General features: G+C 48.7%; 1 protein-coding gene across 4 annotated transcripts in view; it reads left to right on the forward strand.

The window, feature by feature from the left end:
- Positions 1-23359, forward strand: part of SRRM4 (serine/arginine repetitive matrix 4) — a 48004-nt gene that overhangs the window by 14949 nt on the left and 9696 nt on the right. For 2 of the 4 annotated variants that reach the window (XM_027714113.2, XM_039384144.1), the window contains exons 2-9: positions 4788-4931; positions 7268-7348; positions 7935-8006; positions 9549-9575; positions 10236-10286; positions 12975-13067; positions 14047-14209; positions 22525-22862. In XM_027714113.2, coding sequence (XP_027569914.1) covers positions 4788-4931; positions 7268-7348; positions 7935-8006; positions 9549-9575; positions 10236-10286; positions 12975-13067; positions 14047-14209; positions 22525-22862 — 969 coding nt within the window. The remainder of the gene's footprint in view (positions 1-4787; positions 4932-7267; positions 7349-7934; positions 8007-9548; positions 9576-10235; positions 10287-12974; positions 13068-14046; positions 14210-22524; positions 22863-23359) is intronic. The other 2 variants (XM_039384143.1, XM_027714114.2) reach the window with 2 other exon arrangements.

The following is a 23359-nucleotide window of genomic DNA, read 5'->3' on the forward strand; positions in this document are numbered from 1 at the left end:
ATTTGCTATTATAATTTTCAATAACAAACTGCAGGGCTCCTGGTGCACTAATAATAACGGGTTGAATGAGGTGGGGAAAGAACCTGCCATGGGGTGTTTGTGTGTGTGTGTGCTTGTGGGAAGCACTTACAATATTCCCCTTCTCCTAATTTTGAAGAGGTATTTTTAGTGCGTATTTCAGAGAGCTTTACATAAACACATCTGCTGGAGTTTTTTCTGTGAGATGTCTTTACAACCCTTTTTTCTGTCCCCTCCCTTTCCAGGGACAAGGGAACAGTTTGACTGTTTTCTTTTTCAATCAGATGAGCAAAGCTGGAGACCAAGAGAGAAAATCAAAGGGTCATTTTGCCAGCGCCAAAAGGCTTCTCAGACCCAAGGGTGGATTTTAGAAATTATTTGAGCAGCTCAGACCACCCTCACTGAAGCCTGGGGCAGAAGCACATGGGATGTGGCCATGGCAGAGAGCCACCTGCCCTCTCCTGCACAGCCAAAACCTCCAAGTGAGGAAAGGAGAGGAAAAATGAGGTATTCCATCACCTGTCTGTGCACTTTTTGCCTGTTACTCAGGAGAACTGGCGAGAGCATCCCTGGTGCGAGTGGCTGTGGGTGCACGGGTTTCTCCTGCTTACCCTCAGGATGCCTGTGTCCTTCCACAGGCTGATGTTCCCAGTTCCCAGGCCGGGCATCCATCCATCATCATTTAATGCCAGTTAAACATTCACAGCTATTAGGCTCATCAGAGATGCTTTAACCTTTTTTTGTTTCGGGGCTCTGGTTGGCTCGAGCTGCTCCTGCCTTTTCACTGGGGGCTATAGAGAAGATGGGAACTTGGAGCTGCTCAGGGCTGAAGCGGGGAAGGTATTAAAGTTTCTATACTGGTTTTCCAAGATCCTCTGCCCTGAGCTTGGAAGTGCTGTCAGTGCAGGCCTGCCAAGTGCAGTCAGTGTTTGGGGCCTCTGAAGTGCTTGTGTTTGCGGCCGGGTGCATCCAGCACCTGACCCAGCTGTGTGTGCAAAGGAAAATAAAGGATAGGGGAAAAAAAGGGCTTGGTTAGCATGATCCAGCCCCAGTCTGCTTACACTGCTGCTTGCAGAGCAGCTGGGAAAGGCAGAGGGGATGTGCAAGGCCACCAGGGACTGGGATTGCTGGAGCCCATCCTGGGGAGGCGACGGACAATGCGGCTGTGGGTGGGGACATGGCCTGGTGCCAGGGTCCGGCAGCTGAAAGGTCACTAGGAAGACAATTTTCCTGCTCTTGTCTCCTCTTGAGATGAGTTACTGCGGGGAAAAGGCTGACTGATAAAAGCTTTGTGGCAGGAGACTGCTGTGGGGCTGGGACAGAGGAGCTGGGCTGGGACACTGGAGCCTGCGGGCAGAGGAGGGCAGTGCCCGGCCCGGCAGCGCCGGGGTGTCAGCACACAGGGATGTCAAGTGCACACCAAACCCTCGCTGGCTGCACGTCCCTGGGAGGCCAGAGGGGACGGGTGTCACTGGGCTCAGCTCCCAGAGGAGTCTGTGTCACCAAGTGCCACATTTCATGGCCTGATGCGATGGCACTTGGCCATGGCATGGAGCATGGCAGCCTGGGATGGAGGGATGGAGATATCTGTGAGTTAGCTCTGCTCCCTGAGGCAGAGAATGCCTTGTGTCTTTGTCCCATCCTCTCTGGAGGGTGCCAGCACCCATCCATGGGCAGGAAGGGCAGTGGTTAACTGGCCCCCATGGTGCCTCCACAAACTGAGGGTGACATCCCTTCCCCAGGGAAGTGAGGCAGGATGGCATGGCCTCAGGAGATGGGGCTCTGTGGGGCACTGCTGGCAGTGGGATTCAGAAATGTAACGTGCCTTTAGGAAAGGCTGGTGGGAAGCAGTTCAGGCATCTTGCAAAAATAAACAGGGACCTCCCCATCTCACAGCAGGCTGGCACCACCCACTCCTTCTCCTCCAGATGTACATAGTGTTTTATGGTGGTTTCACCCCCCTTCACATGAAGAATATTTGGGTTTTTTTCCCACCAGTGACCTTTCCTGCATCATGTCTATTAGAGTAGTAATAGATCATTTCTTTCTGCTGTCTATACATTCTGTTAGGGAGGGAAAACATAGGAGAGCCCAAATATGGGACCAAAATGAGGAGATGGGCTGGCTGGGCTGTGAAAAGCAGTGAAAAGTGTTTTTTGCTCTGCTGGGGGACAACACTGCTTCAGCATCGGAGTGAGGACCAAACCCTGGGCATCCTTCTTGTCTCCTCTTCTTCCTGCCTGCTCTGGCCCATCCTCTGGGCTGAGTGAGCTCCGTGCTTCCAGCAGCATCACACCGAGCATCCTCACTGCTCTCCTGGGGCCAGCTCCAGCAAAACACCCACAGAGGGCTTTTCTTTCCTGCTGCAGGCACGAGCAGCAGGGAATGTGTGATAATCCCTCCTTTGAGGCCACAGTAATCGTTCACACCAAACTGCATCACTTTTATATCAGTCATGAAAGACACCAAAGACAATAAGAAAAAAATACAGTTTTATATATATATTCAATCAATGTCTGTGGAGCTCAATGCGAGGGGATTACCAGCCAGTTTAGAGCGTTAGGGACTCTCAGCATCCATCAGAGGAGAACATTTGGTTGAATGGAAGCCAGCCTTTGATGGAATTGGAGAATAATTATTTCCATCGATAATTACATCCAAGCCCAGAAGAAATGGTTCCTGGCACATTGCAGGACAGGAGTCCTTGACTGCCTCGAGGCCAACATGTTTTAACCCCAGGACCTGGAAATCCCATTAGTGGGAGCGGGGGCTGGGGTGAGAAGGACATTGCCTGCCGTGCCCAGGTCCTGGCAGTGGTGTCTCAGCCTGCTGCCAGCCCGGGGAGGAACCCTCCTGCCTCCACTGCTGGAGTGGATCCAGCTCAGACTTTGCACAGGTCATTAATTTGGGGACGTTTTTAATGGATCCTAATGATTGAGCCTGTTCTTAAAAGGGGTTCGGGAAAGGCCACAAGCCAATTAGCTTGCACACAGACAGCAATTAACTGTGTAGCTTCCTGGATGGTTAAAAATAATGTTGGGAAGGGACTGGGGAATTTATTACAAGTAGAGTAACAGAGTTTTAAAGCCAAAGGGGCTATCACCTCCTGCATGTTCTTGGCCAGAAATATTTCACCCAGCTTCCTCCCAGTGACTCCTGTTCCTTGTATTTGGCTGTGCACATCCTTAAATGTTCAGGCATTACAAAATGGGCTCCAAGGAGGAATCAGCTATTAGTGAAAGTGGGAGATTGCTGAGAGAGAAAACAGGTGGAGACACACCTTCTGCAGGTGCCCCTGTCCTAACTTCAGCCCCAAAACGTGTTGCTCGTGGTTGAGGCAGGCAGCACGATGTTCCCTGGGACGTGCAAGACTCTATTCATGCCTAATTGGGGCTTTTTTAACATCACATTGCTCTTTAACCACCCTCTGGGCCCCTTTGAACCCCCAGGATGTGCAGCCCTGGCCCCACAGGGGGCCCACATGTGATGGCTGTGGTGGTCTCTGCAGCCCAAAGTGTCTTCCACTATGGCTGCAGGGCTGGCAGGGGGACATCCCAGCCTTCCCCTTCTCTGGTGGGGTCCATGCGGCCTGGGGGCTTAGTTGTGCTGCTTTCCAAAGGGATGAGGAAGGTTGGGTGGCAGACACAGCAGCGGGACCTTTCAGAGCCGACCTGGGCATGGATGGCTGAACTCCAAACCCAGTGCTGGGATTGGCTCCAGAATGGTAATGGGAAGAAACGGGGACACTTTCAGTGCCAGCTGAACTCAACCCACCCTGGATACCAACCCGCAGTCAGGCTGAGCCTGGACATGCCAATACTTGTTTTATCTATTCAAATAATACTCTGGATGACATCAAACCCCCAGTGTTCTTAGCACCCCTGCTGGGTACAGCTTATGGCTTTTCATTAATCTTTCCATTCTTTGAAATAAACATCTGCAGGACCTGGAAACCTATTTACTTCCATCCCCAGTGTCTGCACACAGGCTCGTTTGAGTTTGTTTTCTCCATTTGGCTTATTTGCTTCATTTCAGCTTGCACAAGCCCTGGTGTTTCTTAAAGACTGTTCACTCAGTGGCTCTGATCTTCATCAGCTCCCGTGGTCTTCCCAGGGCTCTTGCAGGCACTGACCTGACCCAGGTGATTCCCCTTAGCTCTGCTGGGCTGCCCCAGGTTCTCCAGGTTGGGCTTTCAGCAGCAACAAGTGTGTTCACTGGCCCACCACCCTATTTATAGGAGCAGGGAAAAGGGCTGCTCCTTGACTGCCAAAAGTTTGCTTCCAGTGAAGGATGAAGATGTGTGGCAAGGTATTATTAGGGCAACAACAGGTTTGGTAAATTGCTTTTGAAATACAAAAGGTTTTTTTCTGTCAGAGTGCAAGGCCTGTCCTGTCTTGGCAGAGCTGGTGATCTAAAACCCAGGATGCAGGAGAAGATGTCCTGACTAGCTCCCATTCTCCCTTCTCCCTTGGATTGGATCTGGACAGTCTGGAGCTGTCCAGCTGCTCCCTGGCTGCATGACACTCATGGAACCTCTGAGTGCTGAGTACAGCAAGCCTGGGGTGCAGCTTTGACTGAAAATGGGGAATTTTGTTGGAGCCTTGTAGGAGAATTTCAGGGCTGAACACCGAGAGCAACCTGCATCTCTTCTTCACAGCAGCACAGGTCCTACCTGTGGAAAGGAAAGGAGATTCTCCAGGACATGGGAAACCCTCAGCCAGTGACCCCAGTTCTTGATGGCTCTCTTTCTTCTCCTCTTGCTCTGGCAGTGGGACACTCGGCTGCCTCCCGTACCCTGCAGAGGACAGACGTCCTGAAAAGCTGAGCAGCTGCGTGGTCAGGGAGACCTCCACCACCAATGGCTGTGTCAAAGGGAGGGAGAGACGAGACCATGGGCACCGCAGGTCACGCAGGTAAGAGCCAGAGCTGTGAATGGCGTCACCTCAAAGCCGAGGGGTGGCAGGGGAGGCGTCTGTGGCTGTTTATCCAGCCCCTCTGGGGTCTGTGAGAGCTGGGGATGGCTTAAATGACTCTGTGAGTGTACAACAGATGCATGTGGTTGTATGAAATCCCAGTGCATGCTGGCAGGGAGAAACCTGCAGTTCACTTCTACTCCAGGGCTAGCTCCTACAGCCTCCTTCCAAGTATCACTCTCTGGAAGACAGGCAACCTGCCAGCACGCCTCTGCACTACCAGGTCTGCTGAGAACCACCCTCAGCAATTCCCCTCTCCCCAGGCCTAGATCAGACCAGCAGCATTGGCTTCATTAAGACACAGCTTCATTATCAGCTTGTTGTTCGCCCCTGATCACTTGAGAGGAGAAAAATGAATGGAACATTGTAAGTGAAGCATCTGGGGTCTCTGAGCCCTGCCTGCTAAACTATCTCTGGGATTAAAGCCTCTCCGTTCGGTTAAAGATGCTGCAAAGAAAGAGCAAGAAAGCACATTTCATATCTTCAGATTTCAGGCTAAGTGGAACAATAATCTGAAGCACATTTTTAATTAGACTTTGATTATAATCACGGAGAAACAATTAAAGTCAGATCAGCACATGGGAGAAAGCTTCCACATCAAAGAGAGATTTTTCTCTTGGGAGAGGGAGAAGGGCTCTGCAGAAACTGCCTGTGGCCAAAGGGTCAGAGATCCTTCCCTGCTTTCCCTTGGCTGTGGTCCAGCTGTACCCCTGGGTGAAGGGGCTGAGGGGCACCCAGACCCGAGTGCTGGGGAGCCCAAAGCTGTGCTAGGAGAAAGCACGTGGGAGCTGGGCTTGAGCATCCTGAGAACGGACAGTCTGTTAGCAGTGCTCAGGTCCCTGATCTAGCACAACCCTGGGGTGTCTCTGGGCAGGTGTCTGAGCTTATGACAATGAGAGTTCCTGGGAAATGTGTGACTTCTACCTCAATGCAGACAGAAGACCCACTGAGCCCAAAGTGTGCTATATCTCCTAGCAGTGCTACTGCTGGTCTGTGAAATCCTCAGGAGGAGAAAGAGAGCAAGCAGCAGTCTGTGGGTGCTCTGTGGGGCTGTGGTTGCACCTTGGATTTACTGCACCAGAAGCACTCAGCACTCGTCCACGGTTCACAACTGAAGCACTAACTTGCAGTTTCGTTTTGCAGAGCAATTTTGTTTTTCAGAGCATATTAAAAGCACTAAGCAATTGGGGTTTTATGACAGTGTAATTTTGGTGGTAATTCAAGCCCTGGCTGATCAAGTGTTGAGGGGCAGTGGAGGCTGAGTGTCCCCCCCCAAAGTGCCATTTGCTGTGCATTAGGACTTTTATTAGCAATAACGTTTGTTCTTTCTACAGAAAGCTGCTCGATTTTTGGTCTGTTTCTGTAGTGGAGATCCCACAGTATTTTCCAAACACAGGGCTGCTTCCACTCATTACCCGCTCCTGGCTCTTCCCACTGGCAGGGGGAGAAGTGGGGAAACTGAGGCACACACCGAGCACCCTCATTTCCAGCAGTGATTTTTCAGAGGCCCTGGGCAGCTGGCTGTGCCCCCCCAAGCTTTGGTCCTGGAACCATTTGGGGATCCACGGAATGATTTGGGATCGACCTGGGGATCCACAGGCTGCCACCAGCTGTCCCTGTCTTTACAAGCATTTGCTTTAGTTAATGAGTAGCCACAGAGTATCTGTCATTTTTTCAGCCCAGTGCTCTGAATTAATTAACCATGATATTTGCTTTTCATTGAAGCATAATGCAATTCGACATCATATGTTTAAAAAAGAAATTAATTTACAGGAGGGTTTATTTTGAAGCTTTAACAACTGTATAAGAGATGCATATCTCCTTCAATTACCATAATGTCTCAATAAATATATATATATTTCTAATCAATTGCTACTTAACACATATCAAACCTTTATTATAGTTAGATGCATCTGGTTGTGATAATTACTGTGTGCAAATTAAATGCCAATTAATTATTTAAAGCATATTTACAAAGAGCAACAAAACCTATAAATCTGTTACAGAGTCGTTAACCTTAGCAAACATGTTTTAAATAATCAGCATTGCTGTGGTGTAGCTGTCTTGTTATAGCTCCATTAGACCCTTTAAACTGTGACCAACCAATTTGTTAGAGGGTAATTAGGCATCACTAGTGCCCCGAGTCCACCATGAACACTGATCTTGGTGCCCCATGTCCCTGAGGTGGGGATGGCAGACAGAGTCCCACGGGAGTTGATTTAGGGTTTATTTTTATTATTTTTGATGTTTGTTTGTTTTTTTTCCCCCCTCCTCAGCCCTTCATGTGATGGGGAGAGGCCGCCACCAGCCCGGGGGAAGAAGAAGAAGAAGAAATCTGGCCGCAAGAAGCGAAGGAGGTGAGGGTGGCTATGGCTGTGTGAGGGGACAGGCAGGGCAGCCCTTGGCTGGGTGCGATGGAGGAGGGTCAGTGAAGGAGGTGAGGGTGGCCATGGCAGTGTGAGGGGACAGGCAGGGCAACCCTTGGTCAGGCCTGAGGGAAGAGGGTCAGTGAAGGAGGTGAGGGCAGCCATGGCAATGTGAGTGGTGTGAGGGGACAGGCAGGGCAGCCCTTGGCTGGGTGTGATGGAGGAGGGTCCGTGAAGGAGGTGAGGGTGGCGATGGCAGCCTCAGCTGGGCATGAGGGAAGAGGGTCAGTGAAGGAGGTGAGGGTGGCCATGATGTTGTGTGGGATAGGAGGGGACAGAAGCCCTTGGCTGGTCTGTGTAAGATGGAGGCGTGAGGGGCTGGGGGTTCCACAGCCCAGGGAGGTGCTGTCATCTTCTTGCCCTCCCCTCAGGCCAGCAGAGCTGGGTTGAGGCTCATCCCTGGGCTCATCTCATTCCCACTGGGAGCCCCCAGCCTCTGTCTGCCCTGGCAGTGCTGCTGGTGGTGGGGTAAGGGCTGGGATGCCCTGCGGTTCCTAATGCCCCTGTGTCTCCTCAGGTCTCCCTCCTACAGCCCCTCACCTGTGAAGAAGAAGAAGAAGAAAAGCTCCAAGAAGCGAAAAAGAAACAGGTATTTTTCCCTTGAAAACGTAATTCAGCTGGCAGCAGCTGCTGGGGGGTTTGGAGAAAGGGTGGAAGGCACAGCTGCCTTGGGCAGAGAGGTGTGAGGCTCTGGCTGTCAGCAATGGCCACCTGGAGGTGAACTCTGGGCACAGAATGGGGTGCCCACCCAGAGCAAACAGATAAACATGTGCTGTTGGGGTGTGGGGGCAGAGAGACAGACAAACCAAATCCACAAGAGGTCTGGGGAGCATCAGCCTTCTGTCCTTGCTGTCCTATTCATGTGGCTCCCATCCTCTGGGATACCAATGGGATCGGTGCTCAGGGTTTGCACTGGTCCCTGTCCCTTCTTTCCCAGCCTGCAGAAAGTGCCAGGACCAGGAAAAGGCTCAGACAAGCTCCCCGCATTCACATCCCAGTCTCCTCTCCTAGCTCTGGTGACTACCTCCACCTTCCCCTTCTGAAGCTCATTTTTAATTCAGAGTATGATTAAATTTTAAAATTGCAAATATTTCACTGTTTTCTCTCAGCTGTTAAACCAATATTTGAAGAGAACGGTGGATACCATCTTCCTTGGAAAGTTCATGTATTTATAATATATTGAACCAAAGAGAGAACTACCAAAAATGGAAAACAGGGTGAAAAGTTGAGCTTCACTCTTAAAGAGGAGGAGAGACAAGGATACAGGAATTTCTTTAAAACAGTTTCTTCCCAAGGAGGGATTCTTATGCTCTTTTGCAAATGCCATCTCATGATGGAAGTCCTTGGTCAGAGACTCTTTGGCTTTGAACCCTTAGTACCCATTTATGTCCCTGCAAGCCAAGAATAAGCTGTAGCTGGTCCCAAAAGGCAGTATGATAAACCATTCAGGATTAGTGACCAATGGAGGTTGTTTCCAGACACCTGGTAGCACTTCAACTATGGATCCTGACTGACTTTGCCAGAGGCAATCTCACAGCCCCTTTAGGCAGGACTTCAGGCAGCATGTTGTGCTCCAAGGTGAGATGAGACAGTGGGCTGTGCTGTGTGCTGGGGCCAGGCCTTGCTGCATGGAAGTGTCCTCCATGCTCTCAGGGTGCTCTATATGAGAAAAGCGTCTCTTGTGTCATCCCAGGGATGCTTCAGGAGTCAAGACAGAGTAATGGCAGCGGTTTGGCTGTGAGGCTGCTCTGGAGTCACACAGGAAGGATTTTTCCTTTGACTGCTATGTGGTCCTTCATACAGAAAACCAGGGAAAGGACTCACTGGCCACCTCAACGTGCACAACTGTGAGGCAGTAGCAGAGAAAAGGGACCCACCAGAGATAGGGGATGTATTTGATCTCTCTGAAGACTTGTTAACCTGAGGATCACATTCTCAATTACTTGCAGAGTGTGCTAGTCACCTCTACCACACCATTTCTCAGCTGCTAAAGGAGAGCTGGGGCCATTCTACCCAGCTGGTGCATGAGGTCCTCTCTCAGTGCTCAGTCTGGGCCTAAACACATTGTCTCTGATTCAAATTTACAACTTTGTGAGGTGCTGTATTCAATGTACATATTTGTGTCTTGCAGGTTATCTTCAAAGAGGAGAAGGCACAGGTAAGAGTTGAGCAAGTGTGGGTGTTCCCTTAGAAATACGAGTTTAATGGTCTCTTCACGGTTGATGTTCACTGAGTGGGGGCAGAAGACACTTCTTCTGTGTCTCCTTGTGTCCCTTGGCTTCCCCCATTCCTTTGGGTCTGGGGCTACCCTCTCCTTATTCAGCCTTATGTGTTCCTCAGACCTCACAGGAATTGGGTCCCCAGCCTAGCCTGTACAATCAAGTACATAACTGGTGTAACCTCTTGGTGTTACCTCTGGCAACCTCATCCATCCTGCACCTGAACCTTCATTTCTCTTATGGTTTCATTTGCAAACAGTGACCATCTTTGAAACATTCAGAGTCAGTGGCTTCCCAGGTGTGTACTGGAAGAACTGTCCTGATTCCAGTACGTGTGTGTACAGAATCAAGAAGTTTTCATCTTTTCTGTGTGAAAAAGGCAAAGTCATCAAGTTGGCTGATCCCTTTAAGGGTTTTGGCCAAGCCCACGAGGCAGATTTGTCAGCAGGCACTCAGACCCCCTGTGCTGTGGCAGAATCATGAAACCCTTTCATTTTTACTGCATGCTCTTGGGCAATCTGGCTGTAACATTGATGTGTGATTGTGCAGCTTTTTATCGGAACAGAAATCTCCGAATTAATTAGCCATTTCTTATTTAGTTCTTCAAGCCCCAAAAGTAAGAGAAAGGAAGAAAGAAAACACAAAAAACAGTAAGTAGTGATTCATGGAGTTCCCTGCCCTGCCTGCACAGTGTGGGGCTAGGAAGTGCTTGATGTGGTGGGGCCCCTGGAGCTAACACCTGCTGCACAGCCCTAAGTGACTCTCAGGATTATTTTTCAGCTAAAACCAGCAATTCTGGTCTTTCTGGAATGAAAAAGGGTTTGTAGAGGCTGGAGATCTTTCCTCTCCCTTTCTTTCCTGATCCCTCATTCAGTACTTTCTCTGTGTCTCGCAAGGATGTGAAGGGTCTTGTTCATCCAGTCTGGAGCAGAGACTCCGGCTTTTCTGGTGGGAGCAGCATGAGAGGATGAACTCCAATCTGCTGAAGGGGCAGGCTGGCACAGTCTTACTGGGAAGGGCCTTGGCTCCTCCTGGTTTGCTGCTCTTGGAGGTCACAGTAGAGGCTGCTCATGATATAAAGTACAGCCAAATATTTGAATGGAGCCTAGGGCAGAGAAAGGATTTGTTTGAAGGTGATAGAGGTTGCAAAAATATGGTGTTGAGGTTCCCATCAGCCCTGGAGTGTTAGCAGAGCACAGTCCTATGGGGCAGATAACCAAGGGGTATGGTATAAAATGGGGTTCCTCAGGGCTGGAAGGAAGGGCTGTAAGCTGCCTCTGTTTTTAACTTCCTTCTTTGTCTTCTCCTGGCATTTGCGGCTTCTGGCTTCTCACCTGCTTTCAGAGCAAGGAAACAGTTCTGAGGCTGCACCTTGGGAACTGATCCCCTGACTGGCTTTGCTGGCACTTGGGATACTGCCTGAGCAGGCCATTTCTATTGCATGCAGAAAGCCTGTCTCCTTTCTTCTACGATTTCTGTGTGTTCAGTGGCACAGACACCCTTTTTTTCCTCAAACTGGGCTGCCCTGCACCTAAAAATCACAGTGGTAAAAGGGAGAATTCCTAAGTTATCTGTAAAAGCAGGCATCTCCCCAGCCTTACGTAGCAGTACCCTACCAGTGTGGTTAAAGCAAAGATCCAGGTCCTGCTGCTGTGCCCTGACCTCAGGGAATGAGAGCTGCTGGAATTGCTCTTTGGGGATAAACCAGACAAGGCGTTTCAGCCTCATTTTCTGTTCACAAATCAGAGCTGAGCCACTCCCAATTTCTGCAAACCTTATTGCTCCCAGGCGTGGATCAGATGGATCCCATGAGCCATCTCAGATCAGGATTTTTGCATAATCACGTTGCTTTGGCTTGTCTTCGCATCGAGCAACCGGTTTATCTAAATCACACAGGACCAGTTTTTCCTCCTGAAGGGAGGGAAAACACAGTGGAGGGACTGGTGCAGAGGGTCAAGAGCAAACATGGGGATTTTCACACAGATCCACCATATGAGGGAGAGATGTTCAGTGTTGCTGATTTCAGCTGTATGGAAATAAGGAAGGCGGATCCCAAAATGTGGAGTTTTTAAAAAATACAGGGTGTGAAAAGCATCAAAGGAAACAGCCAAGTGGAGTTGAAGGAATTGCTCTTGGAGGTTGTCCTTTAATCTTAAAGGAGGTGCTGTTCTCAAGTAATTATTTGCTGAGTTTTTATACCGGCAGGTTGCTAAATGCTGTCCAAGCAGGCCATATTCATGCTGTCAGTGACTGTATGGTGTGGCCACGAAGCCAGGCTGTTCCCACCAGCTAACCCACCATTAGCTTTGCCTGCTGGCACAGCCATGCCAGCCTGAGCAGATGGATGTGCTGCCAGGTCTAAAATAACTGCTGTGGTGGGCACTGGTGAGAGGGAATGGGCACAGAAGGTGGCAGGTAGCCTGTCACCGATGTCACCCTGCTCTCTGCACGCAGGACTTCAGCTGTTGGTGCAGGCAAGAACAGCCCTTCAGTGACAGGGCCAGGCAATCCATGAGAAACAGCCTGGATGGTACAAAGGGAAGCACAGCAGGGCACTGGACCTGTGTCCCTGTGCATGGTTTGCTGGGGACTGTTCTCAGGCCCTGTCACAAAAGGAAGCAGCAGTGACTGGGCCCCTGGCAGAAGCCAGGTGAATAGTCCTGCCCCTCCAGCAGGAGCCATGCACAGGGCAGGCTGCAGTTAGGGAAGCTGTACTTTGTGTAGCAGCCATGAGAGCTGCCCCCAGGACTGGCCAGATGCTCCCACCTGGAGAGGGTGGGGAAGGCTGGGCTGTTACCCAGTGTACTGTTTCACTTGGAGCTTGTCCTTCTGCATTGCTCTTTAACAAGGAGCCAGCACTACGGAGAGGGTTGGAAGTTTGTGATGGGTTGCCCGGAGGGATGTGCTCCCTGCAAGGCTCAGCAATGGGAAGGTCTTGGGCCGTTGCCTGGCTGTTTTAGGGTACTTTGCAGGATGAAAGGCAAGCACATAGTTCTTTAAAGTCTTGAAAGCAGAAAGGGTTGGCGCTGGCTGCTGCACTCCTGCAGGCTTGTCCACAAATCTTTCCCCAGCAGGCTACAGAGCCAACCTAACAGCTTGTGTGTAAAATGCTAGCACAGACCTTGGGAATATGGCCGGCCTTAATGTCGGTGTAGCAATGAAAGGACGGAGAATTTCGTGCCTTGATGTTCTGTACAGTGTTTCACACACCAGTCTCTCGTTTAAAACTCAGATCTCCGTTCTGGTTGGAATGTTATTGACTTCAGCCTCCAGCTGCTGGCTCTTGCCTCCCCCCCATCTGTTGGCCTAATGCGGGTTTTCCTTTCTGCCCCTCAAAGCTCTCGTGGGCGCACCCGGAAATCTCACCGCCATCGCCGCTGCCACTCCCGCTCGGAGAGCTCCGACTCCCACTCCCCCAGCTGCCGGAGCAGGTAACGGCACCGCTCCCCGAGCTCAGTGTCCTCAGCGCTTCCCTGTGGGCTCAAGGACACGACTGCCATGGCCGGCCTGAGCCACAGGCTCTCTGTGCAGAGCCCTGTCCCGTTCTGGTAACAGCAGTGTCACATGCTGGGGGCTGAGCTGCTTGTGGTCTCGGCCACAGGAGGGTTTTGCCTCGAGGAGCAGTGGCTGCAGCTTTTTGGTCTGACAGTCACTTCTAATCCCCATGGTTGATGATCAGCCCGTGACAGCTGATTCCAGTCGTGTCCCTTCCCCAGCCCAAGGGCTCTGTCCTGCTGATGTTCCAGGAAACCATTAAACACGGTCTTAGAAATGGAAATATATTTCCCCGTGGCAATCTATAGCCACTGTCTTTGACCTGATTAAAATCTCTGTCCTGTGGATGACAGGACCTGGGGCCCACTAAGTAGATGCTGGTGTTAGACCCGGCATCACTGCAACAGCAAGTGGTTTAAACACATCATGAGTTCATGTTTCATGTTCTCTGAAAGCACTTGAACAACCCACCCCCACTCTCCCACTTCACTCCCTCTAAGTGCTGTGAATTTTCTTATGAAAAGCTGATGATCAGTGGGGGGAGGAATGCAATCAGTAATTGGAGGGGTGCTCACTCAAGAGCAGAGTGTGTCTTCTCTTGGAGGTGTATCACCATAGGAACATTCTAGGCTGCATGAAGGTATAGCTTGCCTTGAGCCACCATAAAATCATGAGCTGGAGCTAAACTCTGAAGTTAAGGTCCAAAGCCTGGATGCAAAATTATTATTTTTCTTTTAAGATAGAAAAGCAAAACATCTCTTTCTTCCCATTATGACTCCACAGAGCAGTCACGTGGGAGACATTTTCCCACACACAGTGCCCTGGCACAGAGCTGCCAAGGGTTTGTATGGAGCTGGTAACGGGCACTACTGCAATACTAAGGAATAACATTTTGGTTCTTCATGTCTTCTGGAGGCACAGAGCCAGGTCTCGGGAGGAAGGGCGTAAAATACGGCGAAGACACTCCCGGCACCATTCAAAGATCACTGCAAAGAGAAGCTCCTCTGCAGAGGTTCAGGCCAGTCAAAAAGCCAGCCAAACCCTCCCACTCTACAGCTTCCTGTCTCCTAAGGAAGTAGTAAGTATTATACACTGTCCTTCTTTGCTTGAACTAGCCAGAGAAATCTGGGCAAGAACTCTGATATGAAATTTTTATAACTCAATTATAGTGATGTTAGACAAACTTGGTTAAACTGTATTATTAATTCATGGTGCTGTTCTCCAATGTATGTAAAGTCATTCCTTCCTTCAGCACTTTCACACCAAGGGTGGGGCTGGAGAGGGGAAAAACTTACAAGGGCTTTAGCCTATGAATAATGAATTAAGGACATTTAACAAGAAAAAAAAAAGGTGGCCTCCAGCAAGGATATTTTACAGGAAAGTGTTTGTTATGCAGTCTTTGCTCAGCTGGATGTGGACTTAATTCACTGGTCTTCACATCCAAAAGTTTAGTCCTTCAGGGTAATAAAGGGTATCAAACATATATAAAAGGAACATTTACATTTAATGAGTTGCTGATTATTGGCAGGGGATGTTTTCTGACTATCAGGATCCTTCTAGGATCACTGTTGCTCTGGACTGACAAGCCCAGGGGCCAAATTCAGAACTTATGAATAGCCCTCATTGATGCTAATGGGAACTGCATGTGCAGCTGAGGGTAAAATCAGAATCAGTGCCTTGGGATGTTTTTCCATATATATGGAAAGAGATGATATAATACAAGAATTGAGGGAGCAAGAGGTGGAGGGAAATATTAGCTACAGATTGATATCAGTCTTCCTTTTCTGTGACACATTTCCCATTTGTTCCTGGCAGCAGCAAAGCAGAGGTGTGATGCTCTTTGACTGTGGTGTTACCATCAGATAGGCATTCTGGAGAGATTAAATTGCTACATAGGACTGGAGGTAGTGCAGAATCTTGTACTCACATGTGTGGATGTGTAATGCTAGAGGTGTTCTGAGTACAGAGTCCTCCAAGCCCCGAAGTGTTTTTCTCCTTCAGGCCCAGTCATCAGTTGGAAATAGCTCAGCCACACGCAGGAGCTACATCAGATATGAGAGAAATAGTGCCAGCAGGAGGAGAGACTCTACCCACACAGACAGCGTGCCCATCAAAATACCCAGGGATTGTACGTGGGCACAGACAGGCACAAGCTGTCTCTCAGCATTATAGACGTGCCTGTTTGCTCTCGTTATAGAGGCTCCTGAGCGTGTGGGGCCATGTGAGTCACTGCTTGGGAAGCCTTATAAGGCAGCCTGGAGAGCAGAACCCGCACACCACACGTTGATGTGTGTGTGCAGGAAAACAAGGTATGCCACGAGTTGGGGGTGTTGCCCTCTGTCAGCTTGAGAAGGTAGGAATGAGTTTAAGAGCTCCTCCCAACAACGAACCAGCCAAAGACTGCATCGTGTCACCAGGGTGTTGTTTGGTTCAAACGGCGTATTTTGCATAAATGCTTTTGAGCCTAAGCCTGGTTTTTAATTAGTACTAGGTTTACTCTCTCTGAAGCCAGGCTCCCTGAGTCCTGTGAGGCCAACTGCCAGCTGTTCTGTTTCCTGAGAAAGAGTAAACTCTAATTTAAAATTTTAAAAGCTTTAAAATGAGCTAAACTCAAGCATGCTGCACTCCCCTTTCCCCTATTTTCACCTGAGGTAAATGAGCACACAAGCTGCAGGGCAGGAAAAATCAGAGCTTGACAGTTCCAGATGCAGGGAGTGGGTGCAAAGTAAAAGTCATCAGGACCCTCCTGTATTCTCTCTAGTGAGGGTTAATAACACAGGCAAATATTTCAGTGACTAAAAGACATCATCACTGATGCAAACCACTCTTCTCCTTCTGTCCCCAAAAGAAATACAGTCTCCTGGGACAGCATTCAAGAGCATATTTAAGCAGTTGTTTAAACTGAACAAGTTAAGAGCTGCCCCTGAAATTTTTCTGAATAAGATCATTAAATATCATGTACTCAAAACTGGCAAGGGAAAAATGGAGACCTTAAGTCTCATTTATTAATGACTATACACAACCCTTTGATGCCTCTCCTCTTTGTGAGTTAAATGGTTGCTCTATTAATAAGCTTAGTTCTGTCAGGCTCCACTTTGAGAGCAGCCTGGATGTGTTCTCGAGTGAAACTGTGCTCTCGCAGAAAATGCTGATCACATATCAAAAATAAATTACTGGAAAATAAAGGATTTTGTGGGGGGAAAAAAAAAAAAAAAGCCAGAACTGGTATTCAAAAATGCCATGTTTCAGTCCTCTATGAGGGTTGGTTTGTCCCATTTCCTAGCCTTCCATTTGGCCTGGGCTTCCAAACCCTTACCCAGGGAGATGCAGTGTCATATCTCCAAAGGAAAGGGATTGTCCAGGGAGGATCTCAACATACAGAAAAGACCCGGAGAGACAATACACAAACTCCCATGAGGTGCTGCTACAGCACTTCCAAAGCACAGGGTTTGCTTTTTAAACCATTGTTTTTCTTCTGAAAATTTGATGTGCTTGGTTCTAAATTCTGCATTCCCCCTGCACCGTTTGTCTTCCTTTGTAACAAAACAGCCACAGTTTCTACCTAGGTCTACTTGAATTGATGAGGGACAAAGCACACAAAATAATGCCCTGCCCATGCACCTACCTTGCAGCTTCTTTCCCCCTTTATGCATAAGTTGATGCACACACACATGCATGTACACATGCAGAAACACCCCAAAGTTCCCTGCTACTTCTCCTTTCGGCAGTGAATTTCCAAGCTTCTCCCTCTCTTTCTCCTTTAATCCCCTGCAGCTGCAGTAGCCACCTACTGAGCACAGGATTGTGGGTCTGTGCCTCAGCATGCAGAGGAGCTGTGGGGAATGTGCAGCATTTATTTCTGTACAGAATGCCCCTAACCTGCTGCAGACACTTCATTCCACACTGACACAGATGTAGGATGTGCCACTGTGCTGTCAGCTAGCAGTGCAATATAAATACCTGCAGGGCATGGATCTAATTGCCTTCGTTGTTCCTGATGAAGATAACTGCACAAATGCATACACTTTCCTTGCCAGCTCCTTTACTTCCATTGTAACTCATTTGTGATGCCACAAATTAACACAGGCTTGAGCCAGATTTCCAGTGAGGCTCAGTGGGGTACGGCTGGTCCAAATGATGCTGTTTGTCTTTGTGCTCATGTCTGCAGGCAAGTAGAAGGGAAATGCTGGGCAGGGAGTGGGATAACCTGTGCTGGAGGGCTCAGGAGACCTTATGTCAGACCTGCATGGTGGCTTGCTGCTGCTCTCTGTTTTCTAGCCTGGGTTTTGGTTTACATAGGAAAAGCTATTCTTTTGAATGTTAGGCAGCATGTTTTTGACAATAAACAAGGCCCTCAAAGAGGAGAAAGGTAAAACCTTCCATAAATGTGGAAGTTGTTCTCTTTTTTTCTTGTCCTGTTCTCCACTCTCAGCCGAGGGACTGAGGTTACCCCTCGTTATTGTCTGGCAAATCCACAGCTCATTGCTGGACCAGCAGCTGGGAGGAAGGACAGATGCCTGTAGCCATTGAAGGGGTGAGCATGCATCAGGTACCAAAAAAAGGTGGGAGAAGGAAAACCTTTGCTCCAGACAAGTGCCAGCCTGGCCCAAGGTGAAGTGGGGACACCCTGGCCTGTGTCACACAACACTGGCTGCACCCCAGCAGGCAGAAAAAGGTCCTTGAAAAGGAACAAACTTTTGCCTGGCATTTTCTGGAGTTTACCCCCAGCAGTGGATTGGTGAGCCAGGCTCTCAGCAGTGTTGCCATCCAGCCCAAATAACCCAAGTTTAGAGCTTGCAGGGACAGTCCTGTCATTGCCTCCATGCTCTGGGACTCAGCTTAGCCCCTGTGGTAGAGAAAGCCTCACCCTGAACTCTCCATCTAGCCAAAAAAAAAAGGGTATTTTCCTACTCAATATTCCTCAAGTCATAGATTCATAATCGTGCAGAAAGGGGTTATATTGAATTCCTACAGTATTTCTATTTTTTTATGCTCAGTAAGAAGTTGGCTTTTCAGCTGGGGTAGGTTATCAGCAGAGATGAGCCCATTTCCCCAGGTGAAAGCCTCCCCCAGCCCCCTGCCCTGGCAGGTGGAGGTACCCCATGCCCAGCCCAGAGCCTCAATCCCCCCTGAGCAGCCCCTCAGCAGGTGCTGCTCCCTGTGCCGGCGGCTCCTGGCAGATGTTTGCCTGGCCCTGGCTGAGAGCAGGGCTCACCAGGGTCATGGACACAAGTGTTTTATTCCTTTCATTAATACAATGCCCAGAAAAGGAGAGCAAGGGAGACATTATGCTCCTCTGCAAAAGAAATTAACTCTGCTTTGAAGTGAGTCGCAAAACAAAGAGAAAAAAGGCCCACGTAAGAAATCCTCCAGCTTTAAGTGAGGCTGTGCCACGCTGGGCACTGACGGGTCTCAGTCCCTGTAGGGCTGAGAAAATGTGTAGTCATCTCTCACCCTGGGCCTGTCTGTGGCACAGTAAATGGAGTTGTTCAGTTTAATTGGAAGACGAGCAGTGATTGTATTTTTGTAACCTATTAGATCTTGCTGTCTCTTGGTCTGGGACTGCACTCAAAATTACAGTCTGGAATAAGAGTGAAGGCCTCATTTCTCTCCCCCTTCATCTTGATTAAATCATGATTTGAAACAGAAAAAATCCAATAAATACATATCTGGGTTCCCTTGAGGGCAGTGGTAGGTTCCCTGCTGAAAGCTGGAGGAAGCAAAGTTCATGAGATTACTTAATTACTTATTAGAGAGGGGGAGTGAAAATCCAAATGTTCACATAGAGAGAATTAGATTTGTGAAAGAGCAGAATCTTCTAAGACACCCTAGAAAAATAAAAAGCCATTAGAATTCAGAATAACACAGAACAGTGTGATTCAGCTGAGCTTTGTGCAGTGTTTTTAGATGTAGCATTCTGTCTCCATCCTGGGTGGCAGGCATGACTTTCAGAAGCGGTAAAATGGGACAAGAAGCAAAGCTGAGGTCATCAGATGGGGACTGTGGGGAACTGGTCTGAGCAGGCAGGCAAGCTGAGCACCTGAGACTTGTCCTGGCTCTTGTTGCAGGACAGCATCCCCCTTAGAGCCCACAGAAAGCTACTGGCTACAGCCTGGTACCCCAAGGTGGTGAGGCTGGGAGGCTGCTGTGTCCCCCCAGTGCCTCCCCTGCCCCATCCAGACCCTCCAGCTGTCACACAGACTACGTGTGAGATATGGATGTGTGATATGTGGATATGTGTAAGAACTGCATATTTCACTCATATCCTCATGTTGCCTCTTCTGGAGTGTTGCTGTCTCAGATGTTGAGCTATGGAGAAGCTTGTTGATGCCCCCAGTCATCTGACAGATTTTGTGATGTGCTGACAGCAGTTGCTGCTTTTGAAGGTAGACTTCAACCAAGGATCCCAGGTCCCAGAGTCAGTCTGAAAATCTATTTTAGAAATGCCAAGAAACTGCTGTATTTCTTGGCTGAAATAATGGCCTTTTGGTTTAGACTGGGAGGGAACAGAAGGAAGGTGTTTGTGCATGTGATGCTGGGGTCAGTGTCCCTTGGAGCATCCCTGTGCCCGCTCCAGGCTTTTCCTACTGCTGCATCTGGGGAGTACCTCACACGGTGGGTTTATGCCTGTAAATGGAAGGTGATGAAAAAGCTGCTTATCTCTGGGTTAGGGTTTGCTCTAACGCAAACCATAACCCATCTTTTAAAAAAACGTTTGCCACGTTTGAAAGCACAGTTCTGTATCTTCTGGGGTGTGCCTGGGGAGAGTGCAGTGGTCCAGATCTCTTTAGGCTCTGGATGTGACATTAGGGTTTCAGAAAGAGTTGGTGAAAAGCAGAGCTGGGTACCTGGCTTTCCTATGCTCCCTTGACATTCCAATTTCTGCTGGAGCTGTAAGGACTGGTAGAGAAGTGCTAGAGCTGAGAAAGAAGCAAGAAGCAGCACCAGATGCTGAAATGAGGATTTGTAATGTGTGTCTCTTCTTGGTTGGGAACACTTGGGAGATGTTTCTGTGTTGAAGGTGCAAGTTGGCTAGTGAAGAAGAATCACTTCATTTCCCATGTGTGCTACTGGGGTTCCTGATGCCTCGGAGTTGGGACTGAGCATAACTCAGAAGTTAGTGTGGAATGGGGGAGTCCCCAGCTCCAGTAGGGATTTGCTGGGATGAACTAATTTTTGTCTCTTATCCCAGAAGTAGTAATGTCTCTCCCTGGCAACACAGGAAGTACTTGGAGATCTTCCAGCTCCACATGTTTTCAGAGCATGAGGTTGTTGTGGGAAGCCACCATTCCACTGGCCATGCTGAGACCTGCTGTGTGTGTTGGTAGCTCTGCTCTGGTTCAGCACCTGTGTCTGAGTCAGCTGTCCTTGCCCCAGTTAGCACCTCTTGAAGTAGGTTGAGGGCAGCTCTTCCCAGGGACATGGGCAGGAGGGTGGATGTGCAGGCACCATCTGATGGGATGAAGGAGCTCCATGTAAAACATGACACTGGCTGAGTGTCTGCAGCCCCTCTGAGGGTGAGAAAGCCAGGGGGTCCAAAGCTAGCTAACCTCTCCAAAGGGACTGGCTCTGTCCCTGCTGTGTGATAGCTGATCCAGGTCTCCTCTGCTTTTCTTGGCTCAGAACATCTCAGATTGGTGAGGGCATGACCCAGGTCCCCAGTGTGGACAGCAGGGCATAGAGGGGGGTACTGTGTGCCCAGAGTGTGGCATGAGGTGTTTGAGGGAGCACAGCTTGCTGGGAACATATTGGAGGACTATCAAGAGTGGGGAGCACCAAACCTGTGTGTCCACACTCTAAGGACCCTGGACCAAACCTCATGGGTGGGAATGAGGAGAGCAGAGCTGCTGAGTGAAAGAGGAGGAGGCCACATGAGAACGCAGATGTGCCGGGTCTGTGTTTGGCCCTAACTGTGACCCCACTGCAAGGGCAGGCGTTAGCACTAACATAGCCCCACTCCCAGTGCTGGTACATCCCTGGACCAGCTTAGGTAAATGCTAGTGGAGTTAAAACTGAACTATAAAATACTGAAATGATGTAAATCCCCTTGGTGATGCTCAGGGTTCCAGAAAACAGCCTTCCCCAGGGAAGCCTATGTGAGTTTGAGGTCCTTGCTGGCCCTGTTCTGTTCAGCAATCCACCAAACCCCAGCCAGGGTATGGCTGGACCCCCACCCAGAGACTGGCCAGGAGCAGGGTTTTCCTCCATTATTTTTTTTTTTCCTTCTTCCCTCACTTGTTTTCCCTTTGCCACTTCCATAAAACCCAAGGGGATTTAGTGCAAGCTGCGACTTTTCCTCACAAGCCATCAGCCTCCAGGAACGGGCTGGGCAGACTAATTTAAAGCAGAAGAAAACAAAAATTAACAATAAGGGAGACAAGCGAGCAGACAAAAAGCAGTCGTGACATTTGTGTAGAGGAGGCAGCAAACAGTTGGCAGTGTGGATTGAAGAGAGGGTTTATGTTTTTTTCATGTAATTTGAGACTCTAATGATGGACTTATGTTGCCCGCTCTTCCTTTTTTCTTACACCTTACCTACTAAAGGAGGAGTTCTTGATGGGTAAGTGGATGCTATCCGCAAGACACCAGGGAATTTATTAGAGGTCACTTGAGCGCATTAGCTATATCTTCTTCAGGGGGTAAAAAAAGCACACAAACAAGTATCTGTCTACCTTTTATTTCCAAAGGGATTTTTCTTTTTTTCCCCCTCACCCTCTTTTTTCTTTTTCTTTTCTTTTTTTTTTCCCCTTTTTTATTTCAAAGTGATAAGCTTGTTTATTTGCCAGTTTTTACTTTGTGCAGAAGCCCTTAATTTGATTTGATTTGGTTTTTTGTTGCTTATTTTGGTGACATTCGTTCAGCCGCTTTATTAAGGAAGCTTAAAAAATTCACTCATTTAAGATTTTATTTCTTTTTTCTTTGCAAGGATTATGTAGATTTTGAATGTATATACCCCCCTTTTTTTTTCCTCCCCTCTTTAAGGTTAAATAAGGGCTTTGTCCTCTGTTATATTTTTTTTATTTAGTTAGTTATTTTGATTCTTTGGTTGCCCGCTTACTTTGTTGAACTTTTTTGTTTAACATGAATCGCATGCTGATACTCTTTGCATGATCTCTAAATCTTCCCATTATCATAGCAGGGGGAAAAGAAGTTTCTTCTTACTGTGGATTTCTTTTAGGGATATGTGCTTTTGTTTTCTTCTCCTTTCTTCTTTTTCTTTCTTTCTTTCTTTGTTTCTTTTCTTTCCTTTCTTTTTGTTTCAGTGCATCATGATGGTAAAATTTCTGGGTTTATTTAAAAAAAAAAAAAAAAAGCAAAGTAAAACAAAAAAACACACACACACCCAAAAAAAAAAATCATTCAAACAATGCCAAATGGCTTTTTTGCTTTCAGATCTCTCAGTCAGGGTCTTCTGCTGACCTCTTTACCAAAACAGACAGCCCGCCTGGCAACCTAACCCGCCAGAACGGAGAGTATCATGAATATGACTCAGGAAACGATACTTCCTCCCCTCCCTCCACTCAAACGAGCTCATCCAGGTCAAAGGACAGCCAGGAGAAAAGAAGTCTAGCCCATGATGGCTTTGGCCATGCCTTCTCGTCCGGGAAGCCCAAACTGGCCAACAGCGATAACAGCTCTGATTCAGGAAATTCCTTCACCAGTTGTTTTTCCCAGACCAAGGGAACAGCTTTGGAAAATCTGTCTCCAGATGCCCAGGGACAAGACCGAAGGTCAGTGATTACCGGTAGCTGCTGCTGGCAGCCAAATACCTGGTGTGTTGTTGCTCTGTATCTCCTGCCCGCTCGCCAGCTGCTGTGGTGAGCTGGCAGGGAGGTGTCTGTGGCCTGGAGGCAGGCAGATACCAATCACACCCACGGTCTTGCCAGTCTGGAGTCCAGAACCCAGCAAGGACCAGTACTGTAGCCTGAGGAGGAAGATAAAATCCAGCCATAACATCCCTGGGCTTTGCTTGCACGGGTGCTTCTGGCTTTAGTGTGGTTAACATAGAGTTTAGGCCTGGGTCAGGCTGTGTCCAGAGCACATTCCTGCTCAGCTGGGCATGGCACATCAAAGAAAAGTTTCTCTGGCCTTTCTGGGAACAATCTGAAAGGGGCATCTGGGGGTTGATGCGCTACTTCTTCCCCTCTGCCTACTGAGGGGAAGGGAAGCAGGATTTGTTTTGACTAAAACCATTATGGGCTGTTCTTTCACCTGTCCAATGAAGCAA

The sequence above is a fragment of the Pipra filicauda genome, unplaced genomic scaffold (assembly GCF_003945595.2).
Source record: "Pipra filicauda isolate LSUMZ 115617 unplaced genomic scaffold, ASM394559v2 scaffold33_size4404698_pilon, whole genome shotgun sequence".
Lineage (NCBI taxonomy): Eukaryota > Metazoa > Chordata > Aves > Passeriformes > Pipridae > Pipra > Pipra filicauda.